General features: G+C 39.5%; 1 protein-coding gene across 5 annotated transcripts in view; it reads left to right on the top strand.

Moving 5' to 3' along the window:
* The window catches only part of VTI1A (vesicle transport through interaction with t-SNAREs 1A), a 310,113-nt gene extending 299,698 nt beyond the window's left edge, over positions 1 to 10,415 (top strand). For all 5 annotated transcript variants that reach the window (XM_072995547.2, XM_078389535.1, XM_078389534.1 and 2 more), the window contains one exon: positions 7,158 to 10,415. In XM_072995547.2, the coding sequence (XP_072851648.1) occupies positions 7,158 to 7,251 (94 nt within the window). In that variant the 3' untranslated portion in view covers positions 7,252 to 10,415. The remainder of the gene's footprint in view (positions 1 to 7,157) is intronic.
* The last annotated feature ends 17,152 nt before the right edge of the window (positions 10,416 to 27,567 follow it).

Here is a 27,567-nt window from a genome sequence, read left to right on the forward strand (position 1 = left end):
TTGTATTAGGGCAGTTGGAATTGTGCCATGAAAAGAAGATCGCCATTCTGGCTGAGTTCAGACTTCTTTTAAAGAGTTTTCTTAAAAATTCTGGCATGTACTGTAAATGAATCCATAGTTACCACAGTAGCTGAAATACCAACATGTTTCTTCTTGTGCGGCATTTTCTGTGTGCAAGTTGCTGCTAGTGGAATAATTGCTTTATCTCACTGATTGTTTTTCTTTATCATTTGTTCAGAAACCCATGTGGGTGCATATCCCAATACTTTCTAAAGAGTTGACTAACTACAGAAGAATAAAGAAAAGGATTTCATTATTTTGTATCTCTGTGTGTATGTGTCTCTGTGTGTGTGTCTGTGTCTGTCCGTGTGTGTTTACACTCCTTGACACTTTGCTGTACGTATAGGTTTACTTGAGGGCTAGTGTATGAATTTTAAGTGGCAAGTGGCTCTGAGCATCTCTGATCACGTACAATAGGATTCTACATTATCCTCTTCAGAAGTTATCCTTGCAAGTATAACACCTCAAAAAATTTTGGCTCTTTCAGTCTCTCACAGAGAAGCACAGTTTGGCAATGCTTTGAAAGGTATGTCAAATGATGGTTATTTAACAAAGACTGCTCTATTTTAATGTGAGATTTTGCGGACAAGTCCATTTCCTCAGACATAAAAGTGGGAATACATGGAAAATATTTATATATTTATACATGTCCCAAATCAGAGATTGTATTGGCCATATCTCTGATTTGGGGCCATGTATAAATGTATAAATATTTGCCATGTAGTTCTATCTTGTGTCTGAGGAAGTGGCCTTGTCCACAAAATTTGACATTAAAATATAGAAGTTCATCTTTAAATTGTCCTTTATTTTTCATTTTTCATTTGTTTCGCCTGATGTAGTAGCACAGGCTAAATCAGCTACTGTATTTTTCCATTTATAAGACAACCCAATGTATAAGATGACCCCTCCCCTTTTCTAAACCCAAATTTGAAAATTTGATCCCTGTTCTTCCCTTCCTTTAGCTAAGCCATGGTCTTAGCAAAAGGAAGGGAGAACCAGGGATCAAAGGGCCACACGATCACTGAGCCTGCAACCAGCGATGGAAACAGCAGCAGCAGCAGCAGGCGGAGACTGAGGCAAAGAAGCAGCTGCCCATTGACTGCTGCTGTCGCTGCCCAATTGCAAGAAAACAATCACTTGAGGGGGCGATCGGGCAGCACCAGCAGCAGTCAATAGGCACCCGCAAGAGGCGTCCAAGCCCGGCTGCTTCTTTGCCTCAGTCTCTGCCTCCTGCTGCTGCCTTCCATGAATAATACGACCCTCAATTTTTCCCCTCTAATTATTTTAGGAAAAAGTGTCATTTTTATACACAGAAAAATATGGTACATCTTCTAAAAGATTGTTCTGTTATCTGAAAAGAGAATTCTATAGAGTGCAACCAAATGAAAGTTGCTATAGGATACACACCTTAGCGAGGTGAAGGGGTTTGACTATTTCAGCAAAGCTGAATACATTGCCATCAGGAGGCCAGACACCATTATGAGCCTGGACTCCTAGCAGGGTCACAGCTTAGACACTAAACTAAGATGCATCCACCCTCTTCAAAGCAGCTATAGGGCAGCAGTGATAGCTGAAGGTGACACTGGTGGAGGAGGCAACAGCAGTGACACACAAGCTAATTGTTGATAGTACTGCACAGAAGGTGGCAATGATAAACCTCTACTGAACTTTCCTTACCATGAAAATCATATGATGAGACCATCCAAAATGAAACCAAAGATAGTGTTGGGAGACTCTCAGGATGGAAAGTACTCAGTCAGCTACTGGGGAAAAACAAAATTCAAATACAAATAGCTCTGTCACTAATGGCACAACTAGATGGAAACTGAAAGGATATCTAAGAACCAAATTAACATTGAGGAATGGTATGTGGAATATGACAATTAATGATAAATTGACTAGTGAAATGAAAATTAAAAGAGGAATGTCAAAAACTAATGATTTTAAATAAATATAGAAAGTTTCTGGAGTGAAATGGGGCAAAGAATATGAGCAAAGAATATGAGCCTAGACCTGAGGGGAAATGTGGCACAAGTGGAAAAATACAGATATGAGTAATGTGGTTTAAGTCTAGCTGATGCAAAGTTGTGTATTGTATTTTGTGTTTCTGTTTATTTTCTTTCCATAAACATTGTATAAACATTGCAGTGCTAGATGTCAATGAACTAAAGTGGACTGAAACAGGATATTTTCAGTCAGACAACTACAAAGTAGTCTACTCTGGGAATGACTAATCTGGAAGAAATGGTATGGCTCTAATACAATAGCAAGATGTAGCACAGGTAGTTAGAGGCTATAATGCATTGTTTGACCAAATAATATCAGACTCCATGGAAAACTGAACAACATAGCCATCATTCAAGTTTATGCTCCAGTGCTGAAGATGAAACTGAAATCTTTTATGCAAGCATCCAGGAGGAAATTGATCAAACACCAAAACAAGACATACTGAAGTGGAATGCAAAAGTAGGGAACAAAGCAGAACAAAATGTTGTTAGAAATGTTGGCTTAATACAAAGAAATGAAATAGGATAATGACTCATAGTGTACTGCAAAGCCAACAGTGTGTTTATTGCAAATACATGCTTCAAGCAACTGGAGAGACAGCTGTACACATGAACATCACTAGATGGTCAATATAGAAATCAAATAGCCTATATAACTGGATGCAGGAGATGGAGAAGCTGTATTTTTTCTGCCAAAACAGAAAAAATACAGAAACAGGGGTAACTGTTCTAGAACTGGATCCAGAAGGACTTGCAGGCCAAAGCACTCTTTCTGTTTGATCTCAGTTCACCCTGATGCATCCAGTGTCTCTGCCTTTCCAACCTATACTATGAAATCTTGTGTAAATGAGAAATTAGAATATGTGTCTCTGCAAGGGATTGAAGATGATTTATCATCAAAAGCTCGTTATTTGGTTTTTTGGGGGGGGTTTGGTTTTTTTTACATTCTTAATGGTTGATTAAAGGTATCATCCCCTTCTGCATTGGTATTGTTTCGACAATCATGCTGTTCAACTTGCACTCCTACACATTATGGAACGTGCACATGATCCATGGCATGGAACTGTGACTGATAGAGGGCTTCATACAAACTTTGAAATTAAGACCAGGTGAAAACCCTTGTGTTGTTGAACAGTAAAAAATCAGCAGCTCTTACAAACAGACTTTCATCACTAAGGGTTATTTCAGAAGTTTGCTTTTTTAAAAACCCCTGTGTAAGTTGCTTCATCAATCTTTGGTGACATATTTGTGCAGGGAATTTGATGGCTGATCCAGCCCATCATGGGAACAGTTGTACTGCAAGACTCACTGAAAGATAAAAAGGGGAAGATTCGAAATGTCTCTTCCAGCCTTATTTTACAGCAGTATACGGATTGGAGGGGGGGAAAACAACTCCTGAATTCAGCTCATAGGCTGCATCCAATAAACAGTTAATTCGTCTTAATATCAGCAACACTGTGATTCATAATGCAAACTGGAAGCATCCTTGATGTTTTAGTCACACATTCCTTTTAATTTGGCCATGCATTCTTTTAAAGCTACAGTGTACTAACTTAATAAAATGCAGCATGCAAATGCACAAGTTTTTGCCTTCAGGCACTTTAGCCATGGATGTTTCAGTGGGTGTCTCCTTTCAAGTATATATTCTTTCTTAAATTATTTACCCTGTAAACATACTTTGCATTTTCAAAGGAAGCTCTCGGTTCCCTGTCTCCCAGATTTTGCTGAATTTTTTTAGGTAAAAGGAATCCAAAGTAGCAGATATCATTTGTTTCTTGTTGGTGAGTTAGCAGTGTGGCTTTTTTTTTCCTGCAGATGATGTTGAACCCTACTTTCCCCCCTTTTCTTCCCCTGCTAAAAATTCCTTGTTGCTTTGCCTGGAGCAATACCCACTGGCAGTGTCTGGCTGTGACAGTACCAGAGGCCTCTTTACAGATGGGCCCTGCCAATGCCAACCATTGTTCTGCCACTGTGAGCTGGTTTGATTACACAGTGCTGATGAAATCCCACCCAGCCCCCCCCCCCCCAGTCCTGTTCCCTCTCCAATCTTTTCTTTAGCATCCTGGCTTATTGGCTTGGGATCTGATACATACTAAATCTAGAATTAAAGGTTTTTTTAATGTTAAATTATGCCATTCTATCACCCTATGAATTGGAGCTCAGCTCCTCCAGCAGTAGATCCTAAAGTCTTCTCGCTCTGCTTCCCTGGAGTCTACAAAACTTTTGAACAGATATAAAGAGACTTTATTTTAGGGCTAAATATGAACTACAATAATGGTTCTGCAGAAAAGCATGCTGATAACATCCTTCCTATTTCATGATTAATTTGTTCTGTTCAATATTATATTCTTTGGCTGCAATGGGCAAGCTAATTCAGAATCCTAGAAGTTGAACATTGATATACACATCCTACATTCACACTTTAATGGAACATTTAATTAGCAGATACAGGTGGAGGTCTGCAATGCTTCCTCTTCTTCTGATTAGGATTTTAGAGACAAGCTTGCAGATTAAGCAATCTTGCAATCAAGTGTGCAGCCAGAGAATTAGAAATGAAACATTTGGAGAAATCTCTCTCTTCCCCCCCCCCCCCGCTTCCTTTAATTTGGCTGTGAGTAAACACTAATAACTAGGTCAGATGTGAGGTGCTGGCTTAAGAATTCAGCTTGTAAGATGTGTGCATTTGCCTAACTATGTATTAGACTGAGCAAGTTTCATCCACAGTTAATCTTTTGTACATTAGCATTATGGATGCCTTGGGGCCCCCATCCCACAAATAAAATGGTTGTCAGCCCGGTTGTATTAGAGGCGTATTACTGTTACGTTACTTAAGGATAATTCTTTATTTATGTATTTATTTATTTATTTATTTATTTATTTAGTCTTCATGCTTTATAATCTGTTTCTCTGCTGCATTTCAATTTTCCTCAGTTCCCTTTTCAGACTTATTGAGGGTGACTGAGTAAATATGCACCCTGCTTTTCATGCATTTATTTGGGCAAAAAGTTCACGATCAGGTGGGGTGATGTTTTGGGGTTTTTGTTTTTTTTTTGCTAGAGAATGGCCCAAAAGACGAAGAAAAGAAAGAGGGTGTTATCTGTAAATTCAGGTGTTAATCTGCACTGCAAACTAATAAGAAGCAGAAGCCCCTTTAATTAGGTTTAGTTTGTTAGACCATTAAACATTTTCCCCTCTAAGAGAGACAGAGAACTCCCGTTCCCTTTGGCAGAGTAAATATTGCCTGTTAAGTTTGAATTAGCTGTCATCGTGGGAGAATTAATGCTGCGCTTTATCCTTTCTAGTGAGGACGGGAAAAATAAACGAGACAGATCTTAGTTCAGCTTTAAGTGATAAATGAGGACAAAGCAAGCCGTTCATCTCCTGCTAGCAAAGTGGACACAGGCACTAAAGCAGTTTTGCGGAAGACGTGTCAGCAAATGTGATCATTTTGTAACCTGTCAGGAGGATAGAGAGCTAGTCCTTTTAAAGTGTCACAGGGGAGTGTGTTTGTCTGATGTGACCGTTTTCATCCATCCATTTACTCTTTTTTTAGGTGGGATGTTGGAACAGTGGGGAGCATGGTGAAAAAAGCAGGGAGGGATGGGAAGTTAGCTAAAAACTGTATCCATCCACTCTTCTCCTTTCTGTGCATCCAAACCCATCTGAAGTGATAGGTTGTTCTTTATATAAACAGTAACTTTTGCATTTTCAGAAAGACGTTTTTAGCAAACTCCACACTAGTTTTATGCGATAGCAGGGCCTAATAAACCCTGACTACCCCTTCTTTGCTATTGATAATTGCTTTCAATTTTTCTATAAATACAAGTAAATAGAACTTCATTAGGGTTACAATTTTTTCTCCACCTGATTCTTGTAACACTCTTCAGCCACAAATGTTCCTCTCATAAGATTAACATTACTTGAGGAGAACGCTGTTAAAATTACATTAGACCTTTACATTACATAACATTTTAGAAGGACTCTGTTCTTTTTTTCAAATCACACACACAAAATTTGAATTATCCTATTACTGTGTTATTGTTATCAAATTATCAATTATCATCCAATTGTCCAACTATTTTTAATAGCTCCTAAATCACTCTATGTCATTTAAACTCTGATAAGTGATAGCTTTTATCCTAACTGAATGAAAAATTTGTCTCTACAAAAGTTGTAATAATATATCTTGTGACTTTTTGGACCTTTATGTTGTTACTGATTTCTGCCTGCTGCCTTATTAGTGAATTTGTGCAAATGAGATAAATAAAGCTTTCAACACATAGGCTTCACACTTTGGTACTTGCTTCTTTATAACATATCATCCATTCCCTCACAACTATGTTTTATATCTTTCCCTTGGTACAACCTGTCCAACACATATTTCCTGTTCTTGAAATCTTTTGCCTTAATAGCAAAATCTGCGAAAATTATTTAACTATTTCCATTCGGATAAGAAGCTGAAATAAAATTATATGAGAAGATACAATACTTTGGAATACTTTATAGATACATAGCCAGCCCCTTTCTTCTATGAATCCTATTACAGTTTTAATTCATCAAGGTTTAACTCTTTAGATGTATTATGGGATACAAAGCAATGTTAAATTATGTTTAAAGTACCTGTATGTATTCAGAAAACCCAGCCTCTCAGTACATAAACCTATCAGTAATGTGACAAAATGTCTTCTGGTCTGGTAGATGACCACCAAACCAAGTATCTTCTACTACCTTTACAAGGCTGTTTTAAGCTAATTCAGATCAAAGCTGTGACAGGGTAGCAAAGAGTTACAGCCCACTTTTCTCTATGATGCCTGATCCCATTTGGGAAGCAGCACCTAGCCTGTTGTTGCTTTTATTGTTATTGTTTAAACAATCATGCAAGGACTTAACCACTTGAAAAATGTCACATCGGATTTAGCCCCCAGTGACAAAAGTAACAAGCAAAATCAATAAAGACAACAGACTTATAAGACACTTATTTGTACTCTATGGGTAAGTCACAAGGAAAAGAAAAGTTGGATGAGTTGCATAAATTGCCTGTTGTCTTGTTCTCTTTCATCACTTTCTCTTCTTCATTTTTTTTTCTCCTAGGATCATCCAGAACCGGATTTTGATAGTTATCTTGGGGATCATCGTGGTCTTAGCAGTCATTATGGTTATTTATTTTTCTGTCAGAGGACACTGATACCTTTGTTCTTTGCTAACCAGCAGCAAACTACTTCAGAGTAATTAAGACAAAGTGGTCACATGAATCATTCTCTTACACTGAAATAAGTCTGCCTTCCTAAATCTACAGTTCAACTCTGGAGCAAGTAGCATAAATATTTTGTCTTATAGGCTGCATGTCCATTTGATATTTTTCTTGTTTTAGAGAGTGTGTTATAATATGACTCATATGGTTTTTCGTTATTAATGTATAAAATAAACATACAAAATTAACAGATATATAAGACTGCAATGCAATTTGCATATGAAATTCTAGGCCCTTATTAATATTCATGATTGTAAGGATTTACACACTTGACTTACACCGAATTAGTATTTAAATTTATATCAGAAATTTGAGACTTCTCATTTGAGGGACTTGGACAAGGAGCACACAAGATCTCAAAAACAAAAAAGGGGTGTCATATTTGTGCTTGAGTAATTATCACAGATATAACCCAACAAAGCAAAGGAGTTATTGTATCTAATAAACATATCACCTTTTAACTGAATAGCTTAAATTCCATTGTGAATCTATTATTGTAACATGATAACTGTTCTTTTTTAAAAAAATTCTGACACTGTACATATTCTCATCTGCATCAAGTCCTGGGTTATCTCTTGCTGTGTTCTCCTATGACCATATTATTACACTGTTAATTTTGCTTTGTATTACTGTGATTTAAATGTATGTGAAGTTCAAAGGAAAAAGATTGATTAATAGATGTGTAGAGATTTCCTCCAACTCATTTCTGAAGTTAAATTCAAGATAATGAATAAACCCCAAAATAAAAGGGTTTAAAATCTGAAGCACTGTGTTACAATAAATATGACAAGGTGATGTGGTGGCAATATTTTGAATAAATCATGCCTAAAAATAACATTCATTTCATTGAAACAAAAATTGTTTTATTTCATTTTCAAGTCCTTACCCAGAGATGGCCAGTAAACAGTTGAATTAACAATTTTTTCCTCTGTCCAAGGAAATCAGTCTATGCTGCTATTATAGATGCTGCTGCTTATGTCTTACAACATGTATATTACAGCATCACAAGTCAGGTTCTTGTCATTCCTCCTACCTTCTTTCCTACTCTCTTCATACAATCAATACTCCCTAGAATATATGCTGTGGCCAGTTCTGGTTCCCTACATGTGTACCCGTAGGATTAACTGAAATCATGCTTTTCTTTGAACCAGTGCATTATCTGTTGAAGTGCTAAGCCCACCCTCAGCATCCCCTTACACATTATCCTCACTCACTCCTCATCCCACCAGGATGAACAGCAAGAGAGTTCTATTCATGTTCCCTTGAATCTCAGCATGGCTCTTTGTGGCATCAGGAACCCTACTTTTTCTGGATCTTTAATTGTGTAGAGAGTTCAGTTTGTTTGTTTTTCAAGCAGAAACTAGTAGATTTCAGAATTTGCCACTCAACCTAGCAAAGTCATGGACTGAGAAGGCATGGACACTTCTTTTATTTATTTTATTTATTAGATTTATATACCACCCATCTAGAACACATCTACTTTGGGCAGTTTGCATATAACATAAAAATAAACTGAGGTAAAAACCAAATTAATCACAAAGTCCAAGATGGAGACAGTTCCTGAACTGAGTTTAAATAAAAGGCTTTCTTGGCTACATCTTTAAGTTACCTTAGACCTCTAAATATATGAGATAGCTCTCTCTCTCTCATATTTTGTTGACCAAGCCCTGTCTGTCTGCTTATCTGCCTGCCTGCCTGCCTGCCTGCCTGCCTGCCATCCATCCATCTATCTGTCCATCTCTCTCTCTCTCTCTCTCTCTCTCTCTCTTTGTCTCCTCCTGCTACACATGCACATATACACATGTCCACATAGAACTTGATTAGAATATCTCCACATGACAGGCCTCAGCTTGGACTCAGTGTGGAATAAGTCTATAACATGAACTCTTTTCTCCACTTCCATTTCCCCCTTTCTCCTTGTTATTGCACATTAGTAGACATGAAGGTTTCCTTGTAATCTTAGGGCCTTTGTTGGGCTGTACCGCTGTGAGTGTGCTGTCAAACATCTAGGTGACCAGGAGTTATGGGCTGTTTGATACATGTGCTTATGAATGTTTTGAGATTCCGAGAATTCTAGAAACTACATTTCCCAAATTTCTGGAATTCCTGGATGTTATCCCACATGCTTTCAATAAGCCCTAGTGCAGCACCTGCACTACAATAAGAAGAGGAATGGGTCAGGGGCTGGAGTTCCACTGTGGGGGAACATGGATCAAAGGCCTCTCATATTTCATTGAAGAGTTGCTCTTAAATGAAATCTGTAGAGGCACTTGTTGAATCTGATGCCCATGCCATTCTGTTTTCCGGCCCTGGGTTGTCACAAATGTTTGTTTAATGCCTGCAGCTCTGAAGCCTCAGTGTGGCCACCTCTACTATAAAATGAGTATGTGCAATATTCTCTTCTAGCATCTGTGCACTGAAGATGTTAAAGAATGATTAGAATTTCATCAGAATTCTATAAAATTCCCTAAAGAAAGATTTTCATACTACTTTTTAATATTCATCATCGATTGTTCCTTGCCAAGACTATGAAGCTACAAATTTTAAATCTTTACAAAATAAAAAAAACTTTTAAAAAGGTTATCACCTGAAGGCCATTAAAATCTAGAAGCTTTATCTCACCTATTATTTTAAAGAATAGCAAGTTTCTATTGGCTTCCATGATATCCCTATTCAAACACCTCGAAATGGAATTTGGTCCTAAACTTGTTTGCTGCCAGGACACAAAGAAGTGAATGAAATCTATGTTGATGTAGCCAACTCAAATAACACTTGAGTAGCTTAGTGAAGAAATGTAAGATGAGGAGATTCACAAGAGAAATGCTATTTATTGAAAAAGGGTAGGGCATGCATTTCTTCAGATAAATCATTTAAGTTGTGTAAACAGAACCACAGCCTTTACCATCTTAATAACAGCGTATGACTGAGTTAATGGGATCTGGGCAAATGGGATTGAGGGAGACGCTTGCCAGTGTTAAAAAGTATGGTATGTATCAAAGCAGGTTAGAAGATGTGCATTTTCATAAATCCTTTGTTCTGTGAGCAACTGTAAATATAAATCTCAAATAAAAATAAATAAATTATGTTACTTTACTGATTATTGGTTATCTGTTTTTGTTATTTATCTATCTCTTGACACCAGTGGTAACATCAGCATTAATGCTGACATTGTCTTCTGTCTCACTAGGCACCTTAATACGAAGATTCTTTGGTTTTCTTAAAAAAATTCATCTCTAGGATATCAAAAACATACCTGGAATTTCACTGCAGCATACCTACTGAAGGACTCCAGGTTCTGTGTTTTATTTGACATCTCATGGTGCTTTATACATTCTTGTACATTTATTTCCTACATTGCACTTAAATCTCACTTGCCCAAATCCTGTTAGTTACATTATTGCTGGTAACACAATTGATATAAATCTTGGTGGCAAAATGGTTGTAGGTTAACAAGTTAGCATAAGTATTTGCTATTGCATATACATGAACCTGCACACAACAACAAATGGTTAGGCTAGTTTCTTAATTTACATCAATTCACTGCCAAGATTCATGCCCAATACATTACATCCATCTAAAAACTTACTAGGATTTTGCACACTGACTGTATAAAAGTTTCTGCAACAACAACACCCATGTGTGTGTGTGTGTGTGTGTGTGTGTGTGTGTGTGTGTGTGTGTGTGTGTGTGTGTGAGAGAGAGAGAGAGAGAGAGAGAGAGACAGAGAGAGACAGAGAGAGAGAAATATTTAAGGAGAGGTTTTACCCGTTCCATTCTCCCACTGAATTTTCATGGATGAGTGGGGATTTGAACTTTAGTCTCCAAAATCCTCGTCCATCACTCTATCCACTACACCACACTTAATATACAGTGGTGCCTCAACTTACGAACGTAATGCTTCTGGAACTCTGGTCATAACTCAAAATGGTCATAAGGCAAAGCACCATTTCCCATTGAAATGCGTTGGAATGTAATTAATCCCTTCTGGTCAAAGAAAAAAAAATCACCAAAAAGACTGCAAGACCCTTCGGAAACATAATTAATCCATTCCTCCCAAAGTGGGGGGAAGCAAGCAAAGCATGCAAGACCCATCGGAAATGTAAAAAAAAGCAAAGCAGAAAGCAAGCGAAGTGTGCAAGATCCAACAGAAATTTACCAAAAAAAAGCAAAGCACAAAGCAAGTGAAGCATGCAAGATCCATTGGAAATGCAAAATAAAAGCAAAAAGCAAGCAAACCCTGCAAGACCCATTGGAAATACCGAAAAACCAAAGCAAAAAGCAAGCAAACCCTGCAAGACCCATCGGAAATGGGGAGGGACCCAAAAGCAAACAACCCCCCAAGACCCATCAGAAATGGGGGAAAAATACCAAAAAACAAACAAACCCCCCAAGACCCATCACAGCACAGAAACATAATCCCTTCAGCCCAAAAAATTCCTTTGTTCATAATACATCTTCATTTGGTCAAATGTGAGTCTGGAAAAAAAATGGCTGGTGTTATTTTCATTTGTTCATATAGAATGTTGTAGGAGTTTTTGATGTAAAATAAGTTGTTGCCCTTGCATCCACACTGGCTAAATGGGCATCACCCTGGCACTACAGCGCCTTAGCGAAATGCCTACAAATGGAAGAACAACCAGGTGCACTCTCCACCACTACTCAGCTTCTGTCTTCCACTTAACTTATTTGTCACATCTTTAGGGTGTCAGTGAATGAATCAAATGAATCACAATGTAACCATTAAAAAAGTGAAGTGTTCTAACATTATGAAGCCTTCATTGAATTATGACGAATTAAGGCATGCACATTCACATGCTCTTCTGCAGTGTGTAGAATTCTTATTTGCTAAATAATTCTACTGTGTAGAATCACTCAACTAATTCTACACTGATGCAGAATCAAACACAGTTTAATTAAAGATGCTTAAGTTTTAAAGAGTTTTTAAATGCTTTACGTTTTGGGAAAAATATCAGAAAAATGTAGCCTGACTGACGTCAGTTCCCATCTCTGGGATAGAAGGCCATTTGGTATTCTGTTTAAGGCAGGCTGGATTGTCTTATTTTGCAGCCAGCTTGGTGGGGGGTTTTCTTTGCTGCTGCTTCAGAGCATGGAGCTTCAAAGGCAGAAATTAATGGTGAACAAAATTGTGCGGCTCTGACCATCCCATGCGGGGCAAACCCATTGAGGGTTATCATTAAGTAAAGAAATAAAGAAAAAAAAAACCCTGCCAGTTCCTAAAAAAAAACTCATCAGATAATGACCTCAATGATTGGGTTTTCATTACCAAACAGCATCCCGAGATTGTCTGCCCCACAAAAAAAAAAAAAAAGCAACTGTGTGTGTCTCCCCTCTCTCCCCCTCCCCTTTGCACATCTTTTCTTTAAACCTGTCAGATCATTTCAGTATTTCAAATCCGAGGAAAACAGCCTGCCTGCTGCTGTATTTGAAGTTGTAATGGTGTCAAAAAGTCACGACTGACTGACAGCCGTCAGTCCCAGAGGAGCTCATTAAATCATAAAAACTTGACAAGGAAATAATTGAGCATCACTGGCAGCTTGGCGCCTGTTTAGACGTTTTTATTTTCTTTCATTATTAGTCTCCACCATTACGTTCATTAACAAATTGCATTAAACAAATGTTAAGGGCTAATGATTTGTTTATCGCGGTTTTTATTATTATTATTATTTAAACATTAGCTGCGTCATGTGGTACCTCAGCAGCTTCACGCTATCATCTGACTGAATATTTTTCCACTCAGAGCTCTGGGTACTGTTGGAATATGAAATAGATTATTCATTACCCTCCTCTTTGCCACTGATTTGGTTTCATGTAGCGTCTTCCACAGAGAAAGATGAAAACTTGTCAAAAATAGGTTATATCTTATTCTAAGGGCAACAATAGCAGCAGGTACAGGCACACTTTAATATTTAATTAAGGTTGATGTTAACCCCTTTAAATGACTTTAGCTGTGAGTTATATTCAAGTGCAGAAGAGAAAAATAATTGTACTTAATTTGCAACCTGTACAGTAGGCATTCATTTAAAACTTACTAGAAATGTTAAAGCATAATTTTAAATAATGAAAAAGAAACATAAATATTGATTGGGGTGCTTGTATGTGTGTACATGCACACACACACACACACACACACACACACACACACACACACACACACACACACACGTATTTCATGCCCTTGGACCACATCCCAAGTTATATCCTCCTTTCTCTTTTTCATCCTGCTAAAAAATCTGGAGAGCATTTTGGTGATGGTAAGAGTTACATGTGAATCCCTGAGAAGTTTTGCGGCTCTGGTAATAAAATCCTGTTACTCAGGACAGCCTGTTAACTGCTCGGCATGTGTTTTTGAACAAGGAGAGTTTTGTTTCAAGCAGCTGCAAATAAGTGCCTCTCATGTGTGTGATGGGGAGGAGAGATGAAGCATTTATTTTGATTGTAGATCTTCTTCTAATAGTAGCACTGCAATCCCATTATGATATAAAAGTCTAAGCTGGGTAGATGGACAGATCTCTCCCAAATCCTCCTCACATTACTTGAGAAGCAAAGACAATTTCCAATCACTGTCCTTGCCTAATGGTCCCAGGTGTTTTTGCATGACTATACCAGACAGAAAAGCTGTCTGAATAGCTCAGTGGTTTAGGTATCTGGCTACAGAGCCAGAGGTTGGGAGTTTGATTGTCCACCATGACTCCCAGGAGTAAAGCCAGCCCAAGTGGCCATGGGCAAGCTGCACAGTCCCTGGATGCCCCCCAGAAGAATGGAATGGTAAACTACTTCCGAGTTCTCTAGAAAACTCTGAAAAGGGTCACCATACGTCAGAATTGACTTGACGTCATATGCTTATTATACCAGACAGTGATGTTGGTCTGTGAATCCCTCAGGACCAGCTTTCATTCATTTGGCATCAACAATTGTATCCAAGAAACCTGCCTGCCCTGTTCACCATCTTCCAACACAGCTTTCAGTGTGCCTTCCCGCAATTCAATCACATACATTCCAGAATTCTCCGTGATCTGTTGCTCTGGGCACAGGATGCTCCTCCACTTTGGGTGGGTGGGGGGCAATATTTTCAAAGCCTAAATGGAAAGTATTTAGGTGAAGCTGCTGCCTCAGAGAAATGGAGGCAGCACTGTGGGGAATGCAGATGCTATTAATGCCTCATCCGTGGCTTAAGGATAAATGCAGCCCTTCCTATGAAAAGCATTTAATTTCCTCTTTTACAATGCTTTTCAGCGCAGTGTTTCCTTGGAGAAGTGGGCCACAGTCCAACCAGGTGTAAACTGACAGATACTTTCCTTGCTTTTACCTATGACACATCAGAAACTGGTTTTGCAGCCCCCCTCACTTTTCAAAACATTTGGCTGTATAGCGCTGGGGACCTGCTTGGGAAACCTGAGCCCCAAACATCAGTCAAATGAATATTTGGCTATGGCCACGGGATGCTGCTGCTAGGGCTGTACATCGTATGTACTCTTTGCTTTTTCTGAAAACTCTTGCATCAGCTTCTGCTGCACAACCCCAACATATGTTTTCAGCTTTTCCAATCTATAAAAAAATAGTTCCACCTGATAGAAGAACAGGATTCTCATTTTTGGTACAGTATTAAAATTCATCCACATTTCTTCTGAAAGAAAGGAAAGAATTTCCAGGCCTCTCTTCAGTGAGACTTGATGGCACATAGTAAAAATGATGGCACAATGTACAAAATAGCAACAGACCCAGAAAAATGAAGGAACCTCATATCTTAAAGTGCAATGCCTGAGTGCATTAACTTAAGATGTGTTTGTCCCACAATCAAAAAAAGTATTTTCCCAAGCATCTACCCATCTAATTTTAAATGGTGAAGGACCCTAGAAGAAGTCACTATCCCAATGGCTCAAGTAGCAGGAGGTTGTCTTTTAGATAACTAGGTCCTAAGCTGTTTAGCTTTTAGGGACATATATCAAGACTTTGGTACCTAAAATAACTGGGAGGAGGTGAATTCTATTCTATTCTCTATTGATATAAATCCTGGTTAGGTAGGTTTTCAAAAAGATCTTGAGAAGTAATCTCATTTACAAGATATTGCAATATTTCAATAAATGCTACCGATGCATGGATTAGCAGGCACCACTCTCTTTCCAGTAAACTGGTGAATTGTCTATCTAGATCTTGCCATTGCTGAAGAGACATGGGTGGCATGAAAATAGCTGGTTGTCATTGTAACGTGCCCCTCGTCTATCCCTAGATTATTTCATTAACCTAAGGCCCACACCATGTTCTCTTTTACGCTGCCACCAGTTGATCTCTGTCAACAATATTTACTTAGAAAGACTGAGGTCCATACTGCTTGCAAACTTTAACAAAACAGGTTTATTGGATACTGTTCACATAAATAGGCTCCTAAAAGATTTTAACATATTCAGTAGATGCATACTAACATATTCCACATTTAACTCTATTTAAGTTCCACACTCTCAGCTGCCTCCGTTAACTCCTGATTCTCTGCGTTCTCGCTTCAGACTCTCCCACTATTTGACTAACTCCACTTCTCTGCCTCACCCCTCCCTTCTAGTTTCTCTGGCTCCGCCTCTCAACAACTCCCATTGGTGCCTGCAAATAACCTCATACATGAGCAAAGGCAGGGTGAGCGCTACAATTATTTATCCTCTTTCACTGGTGATACGTGAAATGGCATGGGCATGCTCAGAATTCCACATCCCAATTCTACTTCACTGATGTCAGAGATATGCAAATACATTATATGACACATTCTGTTTTCTTTCACTCTGTTCCTGCACGCACGCATGCGTGCATGCGTGCCTGTATGCCTGCCTATAAGGCATGGACGACACTTCTGGAAACAGACTGTACGCCATCATATGCAGATAAATAGTTGCAAACAGGTGCATCAATTAAACACAAGCACGATAATCTGCTAATGCAGGTCATGGCTTTCTTATTTTATATGAATGGAAGGATTACAAAGTCCACTTACAATGTGGTTAGTACCGAAGTGTTGCTATTGATCAACAGCATCCTTGTTTTCTAATATCGATACATCTGTTTGCTATTTTCCCATATGCCTGGATCACAAAAATGAATTTATATATGTACCATGTACGTAATATATTAACATATACACACACTCTTCCCAGAGAACTTGGAAGTAATAAAACTGCATTGTCTGCTGATATCATTAGATATTTTCCTATATAATTTTTGAATACATGTATGTCAGGAGGTTAGTTTATGGGTGCTGCATATACATGTTGATTAACCTAAGAGAGCTAAACACAGTAAGAGTATTATACATTGAGAGAAAACCACTCTACCAAGTGAATCAGTTGTATTTGTTGCATATAAATAATGAAGGCATCTAGAGGAGTTTTTAAAAAACCTGTAGACTATGATACAGTGAACTTGTGCACTCAGTCATTCCCTTCATCCAAACAACTGCCTTTGGCGTGAATAACAGCTTGGCTGATATGAAGCACTGTATTGATCTGTTGCTCAAGAAAGTCCATTGATAGTTCTTTGGACTTTTCCTGAGGTATAGCTGTAACAGCTGAGCATGAGAGAGATCGGCTGCTTCTATCTCTAGCTCATCCCGGATGAATTCAACCAGAGACCAATCCGGAGAGGGCAGTCTGTTCTCAATCTGTACTATTCGCTCTCACTTAGAAACACACACAGACACATGCTTACTTTTTTCCTGCCACATTTCTCTCTCTTCATAACTACAGGCCAATTCATGCTTTTCTTTCAAACTCAGCTCCAAAATGTATCCATATGTAAAGGGAAAAATAAATGTGTCCATCAAGACGTGAATTACAGGAGTTTGCTTATATTATCATATTGTTCTTCAATACACATAAAGGTTGGAAATGGGATGCCTTTTTACCCCAGTTCAGTTTTGACACTTCAGTTTAGGGACCTCTTTGCATGCTCCTATAAAATCAAGCATGAGTCAGGCAATTATATATATTAGTTGAAACAGTGGTTGGCAAGGGGGCAGCCCATGGGCCCCTATCAAGGCACTCCCACCCTAGTTCCTCCCAGCCTGCCCATTGTACAAGGGGGAGGGATACTCAGCCAAAATAATTATGCTTCTTCTGATGATAATAATCTTGGATTAATTTGGTGTATACTAAATTCTCCTGATAGTCTTTCAACCATGTCTTTCTGTTATTTCCTATAGTTTGTGTCCTAATAGACACAAAGCTCTTATTAATCATTGCTCCTCTTCTGTAAGCCTCAAACAGAAATCCAGGAGGCCCTTCCAGATCACAAGGGATCTAGCCTTATTATCTTCTTGACATTCTTTTTTCATATGGTGACTACAACCATCTCCTTTCTTTGTCTTCACTGGCACCACATGCATCCTTCTCCCACCATCTGAAGGATTGTCTTTTATGACATCAGTGTGTGTATATATATTTTCTGGAGCAGTGCAATTACAGTTTACATTTCGTTGTGCTTAAAGAGAGAGAGAGAGAGAGAGAGAGAGAGAGAGAGAGGGAGAGAGAGAGAGAGAGAGAGAGAGAGAGAGAGACTGTTTTAGGTATAAGGGTACTTTGCCTTGTAAAGTATTCACCTTACCTACCTAGTCAGTTCTACTCCACCACCTACTTTTCTATATAAGGAAGGGGAAAGCTCAAACACAGGGTCCGCAGCTTGGGGGTGCTCCTGGTGTTTAGTCGTTTAGTCGTGTCCGACTCTTCGTGACCCCATGGACCAGAGCACGCCAGGCCCTCCTGTCTTCTACTGCCTCCCGGAGTTGTGTCAGGTTCATGTTGGTTGCTTCGCAGACACTGTCCAGCCATCTCATCCTCGGTCGTCCCCTTCTCCTCTTGCCATCACACCTTCCTAACATCAAGGTTTTTTCCAAGGACTCTTTTCTTCTCATGAGAGGGTGCTCCTGGACCCCAGTCTAACACTGGAAGCCCAGGTGGACTCGGTGGCCAGGGGCGCCTTCCTTCAGCTGCAGAAATTATACCAGCTACGGCCCTACCTGGACGAGCGGAGTCTCATGACAGTCACACATGCACTGGTAACATCCCGCATAGATTACTGCAATGCGCTTTACGTGGGGCTGCCTTTGAAGACGGTCCGGCGATTGCAACTGGTCCAGAATCGAGCTGCGCGGCTGGTGAGTGGTGCAGCTGCCACGGAACATATCAAGCCGATTCTGTATAAGTTACATTGGCTACCAGTTGCTGCCCGGGCCCAATTCAAAGTGCTTGTTTTGACATATAAAGCCCTAAACGGCTTGGGCCCTGGATACCTGAAGGACCGCCTCCTTCCATATGAACCTACCCGGCAGTTAAGATCTAGCCAGGGGGCCCTTTTGAAAGAGCCGTCCCTTAAGGAGGTAAGAGGGACGGCTTGTAGACAAAGGGCCTTTTCGGCAGCTGCCCCCAGACTATGGAATGCCCTCCCGACTGAGATTCGTCTGGCGCCGACGCTGATGATATTTCGGCGCCAGGTCAAAACCTTCCTGTTCCAGAAGGCTTTTAACTGAAATAACATCAAATGTGGGTCTGATGGCAATTTTAATTGTATTTTAATTGTATTTTAATTATTTTATCTTTTGCTGTATTGAATTTTAATTATTGTAAGCCGCCCAGAGACCTCTGGGTAGTTTGGGCGGCATATAAATTGAATAAATAAATAAATAAATAAATAAATAAATAAATAAATAAATAAATAAATAAATAAATAAATAAATAAATAAATAAATAAATAAATAAAGATCCTATACACATCTTTGGGCTGCAGAAACCTAAAGTGTGCCTACTCTAATTAGACAAGCAGAAGCCAAAATTGCCTTATTATCACTATCTTGTATCAACTATGGTATCTTATTCAGAATGGATCTGAATTATGTTAATGATGTGATCAAATTGAACATGTGGTTTAATTTGATCACAAAGGATTCTCAAGTTAATTCTGACTAGGATGTAATCAGCCTTTGAGCTCCCCAAAAAGCTTCAATGGACAAATGTACTCCAAAGGGTGATAGAAGACACACAGAGAGAGAGGACTTCTATCATCACCACCACAGAGTAGGTGTTTAGGTTATATATCTCACACCTGCCAATATTACTCTAGCCATTGTATAGTCCATTTTATTGCTGCCAGACACCTGAAAAACTAGGTCGCTTGTTTGTTTGGTGCTACTCAGTGGGAGTCAGAAGGTCAAGCACCCAGGCCATTTCTCCATTCATGAGGTTCACAAGAACTTCAATAGCATTGCTTTCCTTGACAAGGAAATCTTGAAAGAATTACCATCAGAAAATTCACCAGATGCATAAGTCTCCTGGAGAGGACTATCCCTACTCCTACAGAGAATCCAAGTCTCAGTAAATCTAAACTATGCCAGGTAGTGATTTATGAATCACTCCACCAAACCCAGATTAATTCTATTCCAACTAGCACAGAAAACTCAGAGGGTGCCCTTTCAAATAATTGGGGCTAAACACCAAGAGGGGCAGATCCACAGTTGCCATGGAGTTTGTGAAATCCTGAGCCATGTTAGGCACGGCTGGCTCTGCACATATATTGACTGAACTACCCAACATCACACACCTAAGACTGCCAGCTAGTTCAAGAAGGCAGATATCTAGACAGCAGCTCTGGCAACACACCTACAGAATTCTGGTTCAGTTATAGACACTGAGCTTAAGCAACATGCACTCAAAGATGGGATGGGGCATGTGGCCAGGGCAATGAAATCACAATGCACTGCAGCAAATCTGCCTCCCCACTCCTGAGATAGTTGCATTACAAAAATCCAACAGGCTGAGATAGGGAGAAATTAAATTTTTTCTCGACTCCCATCCAAATAGCTCTCTATGATCTCAATAATATAAAGCAGGTTGGCATGCTGAGCCAGAATCAAGTCCCCAATGACTTCCCCCATGCGCACATGCGCACACAGTCATTGATCGGGTGTTCCACAGCAATACTTTCAACTCAAGATGTTTTGTAACCTAGACTGTACAGGCATTCCGGTCTGAGAAAGCAACAGCTGCTTCAACTCTGCTCTTCCAGAAAGACCTAAGTGCCTCTACATCCATATTGCTTTTTGCTCTCGATGGTTAGATTGGACACACCCTGATTCCCTACCTCTCCCTTCCTGCTTTTAAAATACTTATCTCCCACTCACTCATACAGCAAGCACTAGGGGGAGGAGCGATATCTCAAAATGCCTCACATATTTTTGCCACATCCTCCAACCCCACTGTATTTTTTAATGCAAACCACAAAGAGGCTAAGCTGCTGCTCTGTTCTTTCTTTCCTAAATCGATTTTGCACTGAAGAAAAAGGCAGAAGAAAGAAGAACAAAACATGGGTGGGTGGCAAGGGGCTTACAAGGGAGTCTCTTCTTCCCTCCCACTCCAGGAAAGAGGTATGACTACACATTTAAAAGACCTATTTAGGAGTATGACCACTTTTCAAATTCCACATACAGTATAGGCATTAGTTTGAGTGCCTTGTTCTCAGTAGTAGTATATATATTTTTGAAGTCACAAAGCTTCTGAATTCAAGCATCAGTACATTTTATATCCACTGGGAAAACAACTTTTTAAAATCCCTTTGGCAAATAGATTTTATTCTCTTTTGCATTTACTTATGTGTCATTTTTGTGACATTTCAAACATTGTAACATGAAGGAATCACAAATCTCACAATCCCACACAAGTATAACAGTGCAAACACAATTACATTATTTGCTCCTCTGAAAACTTCCGTTCCAATAAATGGATCCCTGTTTCTTAACTCAAAAGTCCTGGTGCATCTAGGGACCTCTTCCAGGTGCCTCTCTTTGGCATCCCTTCCCATTTTAAACCAATATCCCTCTTCCCACTCACCCACCATGTCACATCAAGAGTCTCTTCTGATTCTTCTAGCATTTTGTACGGGCCCTGTAATAGAGGGGTCATGTTGTACATCCCTGACATGCCATCTCACATCCCACTGGCAGGTGAGCATTAGAAGGCTTTTCTGTGAAGTATCTTTTCTACAACCTTCACTTGGATGGCTCCAAGACTTTAGGAGGAGACTGAAGACTTTTGTTTACTGAAGGCCTTTTCTCTCTAGCATTGCTGATGACATCTTTATGGGAGCTGGCTTGAGTTTCCTCCATTTAGTTGCTGCAGCTTGTCTGTTTTTTTAAAAAATTGAAGTTGGAGTGTTCTTGTTGGTTATAAATGTTTTTGGTTTCTAAATGGTTTATAAACTGCAATGGGAAACAGTTTAGTTGATAAGCAAGGTGCAACTATTATAAACAAACCATTTAGATGTGGCATTTGGGCATTGTCATTGTCACAATACATTTTATTCTTGAAGTAGTTATTGTGAATTTCAAAAATCTGACTAGGTCATTGTGACATCCTGTTCCCAAGGCAAGTCAGCACTGTGACAGTCAAAATAGTACATCTGGCAGGTAAACCTGCAATTTTAGATACAAATTTACTTTATATCAGTCATGTGTTAGCACCACTTTAAAAACAGGTACCAAACCTACTACATAGGTACAGTTTGAGCATATGAACTTAAAGCTGACAATCTGCACATAGAATTAATTTCCACCCTTTCCAAAAAATAGGCATACCTACAAAGAAAATGTCACTAGATGGCTCCCATTTTCACAAGCTCAAATCCTTGAGCTAATTTTCAAGTTTTTGTGAGTAGACACACTTCTCGCCTAAGTAAATATAATCAGGGATACGTATAGAAAGCGTCTAGTTGACTAATTACTTGATTTTTTCTTCTTCTACTACTACTGCTAGTCCTGTAAGGAATAAAAAATGTACTTTAAGGTTCCCTGACACCTTGAATTTCACCCCCTTATTTGTGGAATCCCAGTTTGCTTGTTTCAGTTCTTTGAAATTAACTTTTTTTTTACAGCATCAGGGAATCTGTAGTGTAAGGCTCGAAGCAGCCCAGCCTCCTCCAATCTGCGGAACCACCATTTATTTTACCAACAGAAATTTAATGCGAGTTATTTAAAAAGCCCAAGCCTACAACAAATTCACTTTTAGAAAATACACTACATTGATTTTGCTTCCATGCAAAGCCAACTGAAGTATGAGTCCTGTTGAAATTTATGAGAATGGTTTGTTGGTTGTTCTCCCCACCTCTGCATGCATATATAGTCCCTACATTTTTTAACTAAAATATTGCAGCTTACTTTTTATCATTCTCAAACATACCCTCAGGCCATTGTGATTTGTATGGTTTCTGGGTACCATGCTTAGTTTTAAACTAAGAACATAAGGAGAGCTGTTCTGAGTCAGACCTCAGGTTTATATAGTCCAGCTTTATGGATCCACCATGGACAACTAGATGTCCCTGAGAAGTCCACAAGCAAGATGTAAGTGCAATAGCACCCTTCTCCTCTACCCTTCTCCAGAAAATGGTACATTCAGGTGCACCACCTCTTTTTTTAAATTATTATTATTATTATTATTATTATTATTATTATTATTATTATTATTATTATTATTATTATTATTATTATTATTATTATTATTATTATTATTATTATTATTATTATTATTATTATTATTATTTTTATTTTTATTTTTATTTTTATTTTTATTTTTATTTATTTATTTATTTATTTATTTATTTAATTTATACCCCGCCTGTGTGGTTGGTGAGGACCACTCTAGGCGGCTGAAACTGGTGGTAATAATATTACAGCCATTATGACCAGTAACACTAATGGACCTATCTTTCATTAACTTAATTAAGCCTTTTCAAAAAGCTTCCAAATTGGTGGCCATCACCCTATCTACAAGCATTTAATTCCACAGTCAAACTATGCAGTGTGTCCCACATTTCCCACCATTCAGTTTCTGTAGATGCCACCAGGTGTTGCTCTTTTGAGAGAGACAGATATTGGTAATCCCATTCATTTTCTCCACACAAAGCAGAATTGTATGCAGAATCATATGCTCCTCTACCATCAACCTCTTCATCTCTATTTGGTTCTTGGGTTTTTTTTAAGGCAAGGAGCCCCAGATGTCTCACCTTCTTCTTCATGGCAGTGAGATCATTTTGTTTCCCTTTTCTGCAGCTAGGTACAGTGGGTGACTGATATGAACATGCAGAGTCTCAACCATGAAACTGAAGCAAAGTAGCTGTGGGAAGCTGAATTGGCTGAATTGGCTAAGGCTGGGGGAACATTCTCAGGTAGTTAGAGGGAAAAAAGCAACTGGCTGTTCTGCTATGCTGGAAAGTATATATTTAAGCTGATGATACAGTCAAGCTTTGCAACTCTGCCATGCACTTTTGCTCTGGATTAAGTGTTTCTGGAGAAGGCCTGTTTCATGCTCTTAGTGTATTGCAACTAGAGCAAAGTGCCTCTGAAACTTACAAGTGGGCTGTTGGGATACAAACATGAATAGGAAGACCCTGTTTGTGTCTTTTCGCAGATCATTATCTAAATTCAAATCACATGGAAGTTACTCCCGCCATGAATTGAACCATAAGCAGAGGTGACAGAATTGGGAACAGTTTTCACTCTCTTCCCCTTATCATCTTCGAGCCTGTAGTACACATGACTTCAAAAACAAACAAACTGGGGAGTGGTTTTTTTAGGGGGGGGGGAATCTGGAGCTATTGCTGGTCTATTTTGTGCTGGGAAAACAAATTATAAACAAAGAAACAACATGGTTGTTGTGGGTTTTTCAGGCTCTTTGGACGTGTTCCGAAGGTTGTTCTTCCTAACATTTCACCAGTCTCTGTGGCCGGCATCTTCAGAGGACAGCACTCTGTGCTCTGGTGTAGTTTGTTTGGGAGTGGAGTATTTATGGCTGTGAGATAGGTTCCACTCCCAAGCAAACTACACCAGAGCACAGAGTGCTGTCCTCTGAAGATGCTGGCCACAGAGACTGGCAAAACGTCAGGAAGAACAACCTTCGGAACACGTCCAAAGAACCCGAAAAACCCACAACAACCATTAGATCCCGGCCGTGAAAGCCTTCACAAATACAAAGAAACAACATGTTCATAATGTGTTATTATAAAAATAAAATCCTATTAAATGTAGCTTAGGACCATACGTGGTCACAGGAATGTTGGCAAGTCTTTAGGCCTGAGTCCTTATTAAAAACAAGCTTTTTTCAGCTAGAAAAAAAGAGAAGGGTGGGTGTGTTCTGCATTGTGAGTTAAGTCTGAGTCATTGGGGAAAAAACCGTCCCATCCAAGTTGATTCATCAGTACTACTTTAAGTCCAAATTGACAATGAGTCCCACAACTTGAATCCCCATTCCTGCAAAATCACCCACACCACTTGTGTAATTCCTGGTTTATGCTGCATTATTCCAACAGGATTCTGGCCTATACAAAAAGCCCTTTCCTTTTCTTTAATAATAATGCTGGTTGTTGCTAGTGCCGTTACTATTTCAACTAAGAAGAATGACAAAAGTAACTGTATCTGTCTCATAATATCTTACACAAAGTACTGAAATGCCAGGATGTCAGATGTGATACTGATAGGACATCTAGAAATCTACGGCAAAGTCCACCTTTGGTTGAAAGGACTACAGAGTGGGTATTGTTGCTGCCAGGATTTAAAGCCCCTTGTTTTTGTTTTTGTTGAAATTTTACACAGCTTTTCATTCCACTGTCTAAAACATGCCTTTGCATACAAAGATTGTGGAGGCAGCCAGAAGAGAGCAGCATATGCACAATGCATTCCTCCACAGAAACAATTACAAATCAGTTAGTTAGTGGTTTTGAATTTAGAAACACAGGTAAGATACTGTTCTGTCTTTCTTCTACACTAGTTTTAAGAATTCCATAAGTTCTTTAATCTATGACAGCCCCTAGCCTATTCTGCACAGTATGTGTGCCCTCAACGTATGTTGAGATTTTTCCTGAACAGTGTTACTGTATAAGTTTGTGAATGACCCATACGACATTAGTTCTGCTTTTTATTTACCATTCTATATGGCCCTCCCAATCCTTTTCATGAAGATTCCACACATATTTCCCCACAAATTTTGCTGGATGCTTTTGTAATTGCTTCATGAATGAAACAGAGAGAATATAACTTCAGTGCTGGGTTGGTTTTGAGGATGTCAAAACAAATTAATGCTTAAAGTTAGCTGGCTGTAGGGTTAAGGTAACCTCAGCATAATTTGGGGGTCACAATGGGTAGCTGCAGGCATTGTTTATTTCCCACTTCCACAGAGCTGTAACTAGCCATCTTGGCACAAGAGGCAAACTGCACCATCTCACACCTACCCTGCCCTCATCTTGTGCAGTGCATGGGTTGCAGGATTGGTTATGCCCTTGGTCATGTGTTTGGGTCCATGACAGATGGTGTCTGGAAAAATGCAAAAAAACAAACAAAAAAAAACAGGAGGGTAACTGGTACCCCCTGAAAAAAAATTAAAAGAGAAAGTTTATGGTTCCAAGAAACAGTGAATAGGGCCAAAAACTGTTGTCATTCTTTTTCCCGATTCCCCACCCATAGATTCATCTCTATATTTTGGTGCCCTGGGACATCTGTGGAGGCTCTTCACATGCCCAGAGACTATTTAAAATCTTTTTCCTTCCTTCTCAAAAAGAGAGCCTCCATGCATAGCAGAGGCTATCCCGATTGCCCCCTCCATGTGCAGTGGGTAATGAAAATGGTAACAAAATAGATAGGACTGAAATCACTTTGAAGAGTTAGTTGTTCTCCTGAGATTGCAATAAAAGGCATTATTCCTCTCACTATTCCCATATTAGTCCTGAAACGTTGTACTTGCTACTGTTCTATCTGTTTCATAGAGATGGGCATGAACCGGAAAAACTACCCATGAACCACAAGCCACCCATAAAACCCTGAAAAATAAGCTGGTTCACAGTTCATTTTTCCAGTTCATGCTTGGAGGAAGGGGAACCTAGTACCTCTACCCTCTCTGCATGTGCAGAGTCAGCAGCTCTGGAAGGGAAGCCAAGCTGGCTCTCTCCATGCATGTGCACATCTATCAGCTGACGGGCCAGCACATCTGTGGAGACAGTAGGCCTAGCTCCCAGAAGGGAAGCCAGGTTGCTATCTCTGAAGATGGTGGTGGCAGAGAAGGAAGAGGAAGAGGAGACAGAACCAGGTAGGGAGGCGACAGGGGGAGTGGGAAGGGGGCAGGGGACGTCCATTTTACCAAAGCAAAATTAAGTGCTGAGAGGGAAGAAGTTCGGTGCTTTGTTTCAGCAAAGCGGCTTGCATGAACCAAACCATGAACTGAACCACAAACCAAGTTCGTGTTTTTTTCAGTCCGTAGTTCAGTTTGTGACCATCTCTAATTTTGCATTGTTTCAACTGTTGACATTATATTGACTTTCCTCCACTGCTGTTTTAGTGGATACATTACTATGATTTGCCTGATTAATTTTTTAAATTTATATAAGCCAATGAGTGCTTCATTTTGAGGTAGAAAGTGTGTGTTCAGTCGTTTAGTCGTGTCCGACTCTTCGTGACCCCATGGACCAGAGCACGCCAGGCCCTCCTGTCTTCCACCGCCTCCCAGAGTTGTGTCAAATTCATGTTGGTTGCTTCAATGACACTGTCCAACCATCTCATCCTCGGTCGTCCCCTTCTCCTCTTGCCTTCATACTTTCCCAACATCAAAGTCTTTTCCAAGGAGTCTTCTCTTCTCATGAGATGGCCAAAGTACTGGAGCCTCAGCTTCAGGATCTGTCCTTCCAATGAGCGCTCGGGGTGGATTTCCTTTAGAATTGATAGGTTTGTTCTCTTTGCAGTCCAGGGGACTCTCAAGAGTCTCCTCCAGCACCACAATTCAAAGGCATCAATTCTTCGGCGGTCAGCTTTCTTTACGGTCCAACTCTCACTTCCATACAACACTACAGGAAAAACCATAGCTTTGACTATTCGGACTTTTGTTGGCAAGGTGATGTCTCTGCTTTTTAAGATGCTGTCAAGGTTTGTCATTGCTTTCCTCCCAAGAAGCAGGCGTCTTTTAATTTCGGGGCTGCTCTCTCCATCTGCAGTGACCATGGAGCCCAAGAAAGTAAAATCTGTCACTGCCTCCCTTCTGTTTCCCAGGAGGTGATGGGACCAGTGGCCATGATCTTAGTTTTTTTTGATGTTGAGTTTCAGACCGTTTTTTGCACTCTCGTCTTTCACCCTCATTACAAGGTTCTTTAGTTCCTCCTCACTTTCCGCCATCAGAGTGATATCATCTGCATATTGGAGGTTGTTGATATTTCTTCCTGCAATCTTAATTC

The sequence above is a fragment of the Pogona vitticeps genome, chromosome 3 (assembly GCF_051106095.1).
Source record: "Pogona vitticeps strain Pit_001003342236 chromosome 3, PviZW2.1, whole genome shotgun sequence".
NCBI lineage: Eukaryota > Metazoa > Chordata > Lepidosauria > Squamata > Agamidae > Pogona > Pogona vitticeps.